Source organism: Lathyrus oleraceus, chromosome 7 (genome assembly GCF_024323335.1).
Source record: "Lathyrus oleraceus cultivar Zhongwan6 chromosome 7, CAAS_Psat_ZW6_1.0, whole genome shotgun sequence".
Lineage (NCBI taxonomy): Eukaryota > Viridiplantae > Streptophyta > Magnoliopsida > Fabales > Fabaceae > Lathyrus > Lathyrus oleraceus.
This window is the reverse complement of record NC_066585.1, coordinates 258,971,939-258,983,729: the sequence shown is the minus strand read 5'-3', so window position 1 is coordinate 258,983,729 and position 11,791 is coordinate 258,971,939. Positions and strand designations below refer to the sequence as shown.

Here is an 11,791-nt window from a genome sequence, read left to right as displayed (position 1 = left end):
CACTAGAGTACTACCCGATTCCCGTAAAATGATCGGATGATCATGAGAATCGTATGCAAGTTTCACCCAAAAGGGTTAAAATTGATCAAAAGGGGTTTCATCAAGAGGTTCCATTAAGGGTTTCATTAGGGATTTTATCAGATTTTTATCAGAGAGGTTTCATCAGGGTTTTATCAAAGGGTTCCACAAGGGTTTTACCATGGGTTTCACCAAGGATTTTATCAGGGGTTTCATCAAAGGATTATATCAAGGGGTTCTATCAGGAGTTTCATCAAGGAGTTCCATCAATAGGGTTCCCCAGATTTCTATCAAGGGGTTTCATCAAGGGATTTCATCAAAAGGGTTTTTATCAAGGGTTTTATTTAGGGATTCTATCTGAAGTCTCATCAAAGGGTTCTATCAAGGGGGTATACCTGAACTTTATCAAGGGGCTTCACCAGAGTATCACTAGAGGGGTCTCATCCAGAGTGATTGTGATATCATTGAAGTCCTATCCAACTCCAGTGACATGATCGAATGATCATAAGAATCATAGGCAAGTGTCACCCAGAGAGGTTGAAATTGATCATACGGGATTTAGTTGAGGGGTTCCATCAGGGATTTGTCAAAATGGTTTCGTCAAGGTTTTATCATCAGGGGTTTCGTCAAAAGTTGTATCAGGGGTTTCATCAAGAGTTTTGCCAGGGATTTTATTAAGAGTTTCATCAGGGGTTCTACCAGAGTTATCAAACAGCGATAGGAGGATCGGCCGAATCCTGCCCGATTTTTGTGATTATGGGAATCATAGGCAAGGAGATATTATTAGGGATACATCAATGTGGGATGCCAACAGAGCACCAAGGATTGGTCAATCCTTGCTCGACTCCGAAGTTTATTAACCCCGCGGTAAAAGTTAGGGTTCCTCTTTATATTTAACTCTCTCCTTCATGAGAAGATGAAAACCCACAATCATCATCATCTCAGCTTGAAGTTGATTAAATAGGGGCAGCTGTCTTACTCCAAATTTTGACCACTCCCGCTTTTCCTTTCATATAACTTAGGATCTAGACCAATATCATATTCATAGCCCATGTCGAGTCATCTGATGCCCGCAATGACCAAGAAGTCAAAAGGGACCATTTTGACTTTTCTAAGGATTTGATTTTAAGTCTTATTAGCATTTAACATATAGCCTTAATTTAGTTAGCTAGGATAACATTTTTTAGTTATAGCTTTTTTAGATGTAGTTTAATAATCTTTAGGGAAAACATTATAGAATTATAGTTAAGGAGTTCTAATATATACTATGGTTAAAACTTAATTATTATTGGTTAAATCAATATTATTCTATGGTTAGTTTAACATTTTACTAGATTAAAATTTACTAGTACTATTATTATTTTCAGTGGCATTCTATTTCAAATGATTAGAATGACCCATTTGGTAGTAAAAAACGGTGTAAGGATTCCAAGAGTGTGTAAGGTTCTCTATTTGAGTCCCACATTCTTTTTTTACTTTCTTGTGTTTTTATTTTATTATTATCAATTATCAAACTATTATTAAATTAATAGTTTTAGATTATAACCGTTATTATTAATTTAATTTTTAATTTAAGAATTAATATTTATTTTTTATTTTTGCCCTAGGATAGTTAATAAACTTTATTAAAGTAAAATTTTATATTATAATTAGATCATTTCATGTATTTTTATTTTATTATTATCAATTATGAAGTTATTATTAAATTAATAGAATTAAGTTTATTATAATTAGAAATAGTTTTAAAATTAGAATTGGAAATAGTTGTTGAAAGAATTTAAGATTATTTTAGAATTAGGATTTATTAGGTAATATTAGATTATGTTTGTTTTGTTTTAGAAAGGAAAAAATAAAAAAATTTCATTTATCATTATTATCTTATTATCATGATAATTATTCTATTTAAATCCAAGTTTCCAAAAAATCATAAAATATTGTTATTAGTTATTATTACTATACAAATTTTTTACTCTTATTTAAGTTACTATTAATTAGATAATTATTAGAAAAGAGTCAAAATATTATTGATCATTGCTAATTGTCTTAGAAAAAATAAAATAAAAATCCATCGTTATTTGTGAAATTATGAGATTCACCTTTTTACTTTTGATTGTTTTTTTCCTTCTTTTTATGATTTATTTTATTTTCTATTCTATTATTTTTTATCTCTAGTTTTGTTTTATTTTTGTTTTTATCTGTTAATTTTTTAATCATTATTAGTGATATATTATTAGTATTATTATATCTTATAATTATTTTTTTTTAAAACCATCAAATTTTTTTTGTTATTATAAATACATTATTTTTATTATTAGCAATTATTATTTTTTCATAAGTAAAAATTTATAAAAAAATATTTTTTTTGCCTAGTTTTAGTTAGATAAGGGATTTTCTGGATATCATTAATCTCTTTATTATTAGTATGGATCCTTTTAATTAGTAATTATTTACTATTATCAATTATCCAGATTACTATCATCAAACATTAAATCAAAATAATATTTTTTTTATCATTTTATTATTAATTTTCGTATTTGTTATTAATGCATTTTTAAATATTATTATTTCATTAAATCATTATTTTATGTATAAAATCTCAAAAAATCATAAAAATGAAAAAAAAAAATCAAAATATTTTATCAGTATAAGATTATTAGATTGTTTTCATTTATTTAAAATATTTTTTATTTTATCTAAATTCACAAAGCCATAAATCCATTCAGATTCATTAGCTTGGACTATAAGAAATATGTAGAATCAGGTTAAATGAAATTTTTTCTTAAATAGTTCAATCTCATTTAATTTTTTTAACTTAATTTTACCTATAAATAGCACATATGGTCTACACTTTTTCTCATCCACAATTTACAAATCTACTATCCCTAAAGTTGTTGTTCTTCACATTGAAAACAACAACACTAAAATCTTAAGCTTCAGACATCTCGACAGTTCAAATTCCAACAAGCATCAAGCCGAAAAGCAGTAGAATATGGAAAGAAGGAGAAATGAGCAAAGAGAAACTCTAGTCGCGCTTAAACCAAAGAAATCCTCATCTTTGTAGGTTAGTCTTGTAGTTATATTTATCTCATTCTTATTATTATTGAATCTCGTTCTATTGTTGATGCTTGAGTTTATTGATATGTTTATTGATGTTTGGATTTCTTGGTGCTTGAGTTTATTTTTTGAGTAAGTCAAATTAAAAATCATAATATCTTTTTAATAAAAAAGGTTATAAAGTAATTTTTTTAATCAAAATTATGAACAAAATTACATGGAGTAGAATTTCTAAAAAAAATGTAAATCATTTTTTTACTAATAATAAATCAACCTTTAAATAAATATCATAAAAATTATATTTCTAAGCCTACAACATAAATTATCTTTTTAACATATAACAAAATATAATAAAGAACAAAAATAAAAATAAAAATAATTAGGGAATATTAATTAATTAAGAATTTAAGGTTAAACTTGGGATAATTTTTGGGATAATAAATAGGGATAAATTTTTAGGGTTTCATGGATAAAAATCAGGGATAAGGGATATGGTCTATGGGTTTATATAATTAAACTTTTAATATGTTTGTTAAAATAAATATATATAATATCAATATGGATTTACTTTCTTAAATCAAAATAGTTAGATTTTTTTTCAATCAATCAAAAGTTATAAAATCAACTTAAACTCACTTCAAACTATAAGTCATCTACCCTAGTGCATTGAAGAATTTTTCAAAATCAATTACTTCTCCGTCCCCGATGCGTGAGAATTTTTAAGGGATAAAAACAACCAACAAACAAATACTTTTTACCAGAACTACGAGATTTTGATCCTTCATTAAAAGTGAGGGTACGTAGGCATAGAGTAGTAAGACTCTAGAGAGTACAATAATCAAAAACCTTTTTAGGTCTTCCTCTTAATAAATTTTCTTTTTTAATAAAACACTTTTTGTAAATAAATAAATAATTAAACAATTAATAAATATTATAACAAACATTTCTTAGAAACACACTAACCCTAGAATTAAAGGAGGATTCTATTGAGTATAATAGAGGTAAGAGGTGCCTAACACCTTCCCCTTACTTAACTGACTCCCAAATCCAATATCCCACCCTTAGTTTATAGGTTTTATCATTATTTTCTTGTTCCTTAGGAACGAATAAAGGATGGTGGCGACTCTGTCATTTTTCCATCCGTGACACACAATCCATGGAATCTTCCAAGACTATCAAGTACATGATAAGAGCTCTCCCTGAAACTATTTGCATCAAGATGGGTGGTCTTGAAGATATTTTTTTATCCTCTCAAAGGCTCTTTGACAGTTCTCATTCCACTCAATGGCTTGATCCTTTCGTAGGAGTTTGAAGATAGGTTTACATGTGGCGGTAATGTGAGATATGAACCTGGATATATAGTTCAAACATTCTGAAAAACCACGAACCTCTTTTTCAGTTCTCGGTGCGGGCATAACTTGTATGGCTTTGACTTTGTCGGTATCAACCTTGATGCCATGCTGGCTCACAATGAGACTCAACAACTTACCAGATCTTACCCCAACTGTGTACTTATTGGGTTTAAGTCTTAATCTGAATTTCCTCAATCTTACAAATAACTTTTGTAAATGAATGAGGTACTCTTCTTCAATTTGGGATTTGGCAATCATATCATCAACGTATACCTCAATCTCTTTATGAATCATATCATGAAAGAGAGTGACTGTAGCTCTTTGATATGTTTCACCAACGTTCTTCAGACCAGACAACATGACTTTATAGAAGAATATCCCCCATGGGGTGATACAAGTTGTTTTCTCCATGTCTTCTGGATCCATCTTGATCTAGTTATATTAGGAAAAATCGTCCATGAAGGAGAATACAGAGAATTGGGCAGTATTTTCCACTAACACATCAATGCGAGGTAGTGGAAAAACGTATTTAGGGCTTGCCCTATTTAAGTCTCTATAATCTACACACATGCGCACCTTGCTATCTTTCTTAAGCACGGGTACGATGTCGGCAACCCACTGGGGGTATTTTGATACTGCTAGAAAGCCTGCATCTAGATTCTTCTGAATCTCTTCCTTGATGTTGATAGCCATGTCAAGTCGAGTTCTTCTCATCTTCTGCTTTACTGAAGGGCAGTCATGTTTGAGCGGCAGGTGGTACATTATAATGTCTGTGTCCAACCCTGGCATGTCTTGGTATGACCAAGCAAATACATCGATGTATTCATGCAACAACTCTATCAACCCCTTCTTAATATCACCTTCTAAGGCGACGCCTATTTTGATCTCTTTTTTGCAGTCCACAGACCCAAGGTTGATGATCTCCAACGATTCCTAGTACAGTTTAATGGCTTTCGATTCTTGTTATAGCAATCTGGATAACTCCTTCGGGAGTTTATAATCTTCGTCACAATCTTCCTCAACTTGGTAGATCGGTTTTTTGAAGTCATAATTAGACATGACAACATAACCCGTACCCGCGGGTACCCACATGAACCCGCCTCGAAGTTGACAGGAAAAACCCGCTTTGACTGGGTTTGGGTTTGGGTTTTCTCCGATTATAAAATATGGGGACCGGTCCGGTAATGGGGACACTAATACCCATCCCGAACCCGCCCCGTTTATTTCATTATGTATATTATTATTTATTTTTGATGATTTAGAATATTAAATAAGTGACCAATATTTTAATATTTTGATTTGTATTAACTATTTAAACTTTCTGAAATATATGTATGAAATTTTTTTAGATTATTTTATTTTATTATTTTTAATGTAATTTGATTTAAAAATAAATAAATATTTCTATTAAAAAAAATGATTTCACTAAATGGATGATGGCGGGGCGGGGATACCTGAACCCGTTTGGGATGGGTTTGGGTTTTAATTCTCCATCCCTGTTTGGGTTTAGGGTGGGGAACAGGGATTGTTTGGGGATTTCGGTTTGGGTTTGGGGGAGATAAAAACCGTCACCGACCCGCCCCGTTGCCATGCCTAGTCATAATTGGCCATAGTAGTACCATTGTCAATGGAATCCGAGTTGGATATGCATGAATGATGATTCGTGCTTTATTTTAGAATGATTGGACAAGAAAAACAAAACATGAAACATTGCCATTTTTTGAAAAAACATAAAAAGAAATACATGAAGCATGATTGAATGCGAAATGATTCTTTTTATTTCATATTAAACAAAGATGAAAACAACGGGGGCCCTACAAGCTCTATTATGCGTTGGGCACGGACATAGGGATCTGAATTAAAAAAAATACGTTTGACAGAAAGTGACTTCAGGTAAGTCCACTACTGTCCAATTATTGAGCGTCTAGCCCGCTACTTTCTTGTATACGAAGCAGTCAACTTTGGGAGTGTTGACCTCATCATTCACCATAGCAATTTGTCCTTGGAAGAGATGTCTGACGCTAATGAACTTCTCCGAAAGGGGGAGGGCCTCTTTGTCTTCTGTCGTGGACAACTTCTGCTGCACTATCTTCCTTGAATGATGTCCCTGGCCTGGCCTGTTTTTGTTGGTGGGAAACTCTAAGACCCGTCCCCAGCCTTCGGGATGACCCTGCCTTTATCACTGTCTGAGCATCCTTCAGGGAAGACATCAGCAACTCAAGTTTTCCATATACTTTTTCGCTGAGGGGAGTCATCAACATGTTGGCAATATCGAATGCCTGAAACGGTGTCTCATGAATCTCTCTATCTACTTCAACGTATCGGAAATAAGATAGTTGGCTGACCAGGATGTCTTCCTCCCCGTCAATGGTTATCAGCTTTCCATTGACAATAAAATTCAATTTTTGATGGACATTGTAGGATCCTATCTTAATAGGAAGATTCACTTCTCCGATGATGGACCAACGTGAACCGTGGAAAGCTTGAACTATCAGCATGCTGAGCTTCATCAACAAACCATCTATTGTCAGCTTGGTTAGGGAATTCTTTGGAAGCACTTTCAAGGAAGACCCATTATCCACCAATACTCTAGATAGTGGAATTCTGGTATGCAGATACCAGGTGTCCTATGAGATGTCGAGACACTGATATCTGATCAAAACACAATGACAATATAACATACAGTTAAGAGTACATAAACTAACATAACACACAAAGTTGTTAACCCAGTTCAGTGTACAACAACACCTACATCTGAGGGCTACCAAGCCATGGAGGAAATCCACTAAATAGTATCAGTTTGTAGACCTTTAGCAAACTATCTCCAGTTTACAATATACTCCTTAATCACTACCCGTGCTTAACTTCTACCTAAGTCTCACTTAGGTATGAGACCCCTCTCACTTCCCTTTCAATCACAATAGTGATGAAATAATACAATTATGAAAGTTTCAAAAGTTACACTTCAAAGACATACAATCACTCAATGCTTAAAAGCTTAAGAGTGATTGATAGAACTTACAACTCAATAGAGACAGTCCTACTCTTATATCAAGATGATATTAGAGAGGCTCATAATTAACATGAACACACAAACCCTAAAAACTTAGTAAAACAAGTATTTGATCCGTCTTCCAATTAGGTTTGTGGCATTCTATTTATAACCATACTCTAAACTAGATTTGGGCTTCAAAAGCGCAGCAAGACAGCTGTTAAACGTCTGCAGAAAATTCTGCATAAAATCAATCTTCAATTAAGAGTTTCCTAAAATGTCTCAACATTTAGAAAAATAGAATAACTTTAAATTCAAATAGTATCTCTGATTCCTCAATCTTGGATGCCATATAGGATTTCTTAATATTCTCATATTATTCAGTAATCTGTTAATCAAACAAACCTTACCACGAGTAAACCTGTAACAAACAAGATGTCGAATCCACATGTTAGGACATCTTGTTCAACATGTTGCTGCTAAGTTATTTTTACCAAAATTACTATCAATCACAAATATAGAGAATTAACAATCCCCCCTTTGGAAAATTTTGGCTAAAACAATCAAATAACCCTTGCACACAAACCCCACAATCCAAGTTACATAACAAACAAGTTATGTACTCCCCCTATCACACATACTCAGGAGTCCGCCTCAAGGTAACATCCAAATAAAAATGACTTGTCCAAGTTCAAACATCAGAGGCATATGCAGCAAAAGAAAAATAAGCCTCACACATGAATAAATCCTCAGACAAATTGATGTCAGGACATCATGCCTGACATCTCTTCACATCAGTTAAAAAGTTCCAGAACTGGAACTCCCCCTCAAAGGCAGCCAGCAGTTAGTGGTTAGTGGTTAGAGGATATAGACATTACTCACCCTTTTTAGCCATAATATGACAAAGGTAAGTAGTTAACCAAAACAAATAAACCACATTTATAAAGTTAAGTAGCACAAACAAAAGTGCACATAAGGGGGCTTGAAATCCTGGTAAAAGACCACAAAACAAACCCAAAACAAACAACATTACAATCAGATATATTTATGACTATCTGAGTCAGTAGTAGCATACTCCTCTCCTTCAGCTTCTTTATCTTCATCATTCTCAGCATCATTGCCACCAACAGAGTCCTCAACATCAGCTCCAACATTGTCATCACCACCATGTTCAACTTCCTTATCCTCTTCTTCCATCAAAGCCTTGATCGAATTTTCAAGCTTTATCTTTGTAGAAGTGTTAGATCGAATGGAATCATCCAATTCTTTACATATCTCCTTCAGTTGTGCAATAACGCTCTTCTTGGAAGTGGCAGGGCCAGGTACCTAAGAAGATGTCATGACAATATCTGGAACATGTGTTCCAGCAAACAGTTTGTAATGTAGGGATAAAGGATATTACCTTTTCTTCACACTATCAATAGGCAATAAGATTCCAGGATGTTGGTTCATGATTATCCAACAGATAAGTGAGGGAAAACATATAGGCATCTTCATAGCAGTTGAGAAGGCCTGCTTCAGAACTTGTTCAAAAATGTACTTCCCAAAATCAAAAGCTCTTCTTATTCCAATAGCATATATAAACTTCCCAAGTCTAGTAAAGATGGTTGAAGTATGATTTGTAGGCACCCAGTTGATAGTCCCAATCCTATGAAGGATTGCATACTTGACCAACTTCCTTGTTGACAACTTTCCTATATTTGGCCAGTGTTTCACCTGTTTGGCAGTTATCTCCTTGCATACTTGATCATCTGTAACCTCTAGCTCAGCTTGTGGTTCTTCAGTCCTTCCTAGAAACTTGTTGATCACAACAGGAGAAAATGTTATGAAATTTCCTCTAACATACACCTTCCTATAGTCTAGACTCTTCACATCATCACACCCATCAGGAATGGTCACCATAAACTCCTTGACTAGACTTTCATAGCAAGGACCAAAATTTATGACAGTCTTCATCAAACCAACAACCTCTATAAGCTCCACAACCTCCTTACATTTTAAGGCATACTTACCCAATTCCCTCTCCAAAGCTATCCTCCTTTAAATAACATACTTCCATCTTTCTTCAGATAATGTAAAGACATATTGTCCAGTGGAGCCTCTGGCACAACAGCATAAGGCTTCTTTGAAGCAGATCTTCTCACAGGAGTGATGTCCTAGACATCCTCTAGAGGGAGTGCTTTTCATACCACTAGATTTTCTTTTTATCTCCTTAGAAGGAGAATCTTCAAACATCACAGCCTTTCCTTTTCTTCTCTGAAGTCTCTTGGCTATTCCATGAGCCAAGATGTTGGTAAGAGGTTCCTCATCAAATGTTAGGTAATCAACATTGACAACATAATCAACCTTCTTCTTACTCCTTCTTTCATGAGCAGCTTGCTTAGGGACACATTCATCAGCCTTCTTCTTACTCCTTCTTTCATGCGCAACTTGCTCAGGGACACATTCATCAACCTTCTTCTTACTCATTCTTTCATGCGCAGCTTTCTCAAGGACACATTCATCAGCCTTTTCACTAGAATCGCCATCAGGTCTAGCTTCTTTTTCCAAAGATGTTTGAACATATGGCAAAACTTTTGAATCAACTTCCTTCAACACAGTGGTAACAAACTTCCTAAGTTCCTTATCAATGGCAATCCTTTTCGCTTCAGTTTGATTCTCAGTGACACCAGCATGCTTAATAGGGTTTCCCATCTCATAACCTCTAGACCTAGAACCCTCTTCAACAACAGTCTTATCTTCACTAGGGATTCTAGGCTCAGAAACAGGAGACTTACCAGAAGTCTTAAAATTCTTTGAAACAGAAGGCGTTGCTTTCTTCCAAGTGGGTGGATGAATCATGGATAAGGGAGCAACATCCAAGACAAGATCAGACAAATTGATCATTTGGAATGGTTCATCATCCCTAGTAGTTGGAAAATATGATCCACTGGTTTCAAATAAGACATGCATGTGCTTGGTGAAGATTGTTTCGACATATTTGGTAAGACTTGACACAGATGGAATGGGGAAAGACATGTGAGAGAAGGTGAGTGAAGGTGAGAAAAAACAAGAAAGGGGGGGGGGGTTGAATTGTTTTAGAAATTAAAAGCTTTTTCAAAAATAAGACACACAAAATTTTATACTGGTTCGCTTATAACACAAAGCTACTCCAGTCCACCCGGCCAAGGTGATTTCGCCTTCAAAAAGGACTTAATCCACTAGTCTTGAAAGATTAATACAACCAAACGTCTAATAGAATGATCTCTTAGTCCTCTCAAGTATACAGACTACGCAGAGTCACTTGAGGAACAAAAGCAATTTAGACAAAATAAATTTGTAATAGAAGGTGCTTCTAAGAGTAAGCAAATATTACAGCAAAATATTTAAGCAAGGATTTTCACGTATGAGCAGCAGCTCGTGAAAAACTGAGAGAGAATGTAAATAATTTTCTGTGCGTTGTTGTGTCTCTCAATGAGGTAGGATGTCCTTAATATAGTAGTGAGAAGGACCGTTGGAGTGATGACAAAATATTGGCCTTTGATGAGCATTCAATGTCATTACTTCTGTGTTTCTTGCCATAACCAATTTGTCTCCCTGAATAATTTCTTTCTAAAAATACTTCCTTTCCATATGAAGAATTTCTTTCCGTTACTCTTTCTGGATTTGGTGAATCTTCATCAGAGTCTTGGTTATCTCGGAGTCATGCGTCAAAAGGAGATTGTGTTGAGGTTACATCAGAGCTTCTCAGAGTACTAGTGTTCTAGATCATCAGAGCTAAGACCTGTGGATGTTTAGAGCTTCTGGTTCTTTTTACTGTCTTGCTTTGTTCAGATTCAGAACTTCTTTGGCGCACTTCTTCCTCAGATGCGTATGATCTTCTAGTGCTTTTGGTTTCATCCTTTATTATCATCAAAATCCTGGAATTCTATTGTAGAACTAATTTTGTTCTTACAGTGAGCACAGATTTCTGGAGAGGAATGAAGCGTTTGACAAAAATGGGTAACGTGTTTTTGTCCAAATGGATACACAATGGAGTAATGGGCTTAGACAAACGTATCGTGTGTAATGATAAGAGTTAAAAACTTGTCCAACACACTTAAATAGCCATAATTGCTATAAATGCTCATAACAAATACCAAATTTCCCTCTTAATTTTTCAAACTGAACTACATCCAAGGCTTTGGTAAAAATGTCAACAAGCTGGTTTTCAGTGCTAACATGCTCAAGTGTTATGACTCTGTCTTCAACAATTTCTCTAATAAAATGATGTCTGATGTCAATGTGTTTAGTCCTACTATGCTTAATAGGATTTTTGGATATGTTAATAGCATTCAAATTATCACAAAATAATGTCATGACATCTTGTGTGACATTATATTCAGTTAACATTTGT

At 34.1% G+C, this 11,791-nt stretch overlaps 1 protein-coding gene across 1 annotated transcript; it reads right to left on the bottom strand.

The window, feature by feature from the left end:
* Positions 1–8,451: 8,451 nt before the first annotated feature.
* On the bottom strand, positions 8,452–10,302 carry LOC127103303 (uncharacterized). Its single transcript, XM_051040571.1, has 3 exons — positions 9,650–10,302; positions 8,830–9,454; positions 8,452–8,742 (listed from the first exon to the last, which is right to left on the bottom strand). Exons 1-3 carry the CDS (start codon positions 10,300–10,302, stop codon positions 8,452–8,454), a joined length of 1,569 nt encoding a protein of 522 aa, XP_050896528.1.
* Between the last annotated feature and the right edge of the window lie 1,489 nt (positions 10,303–11,791).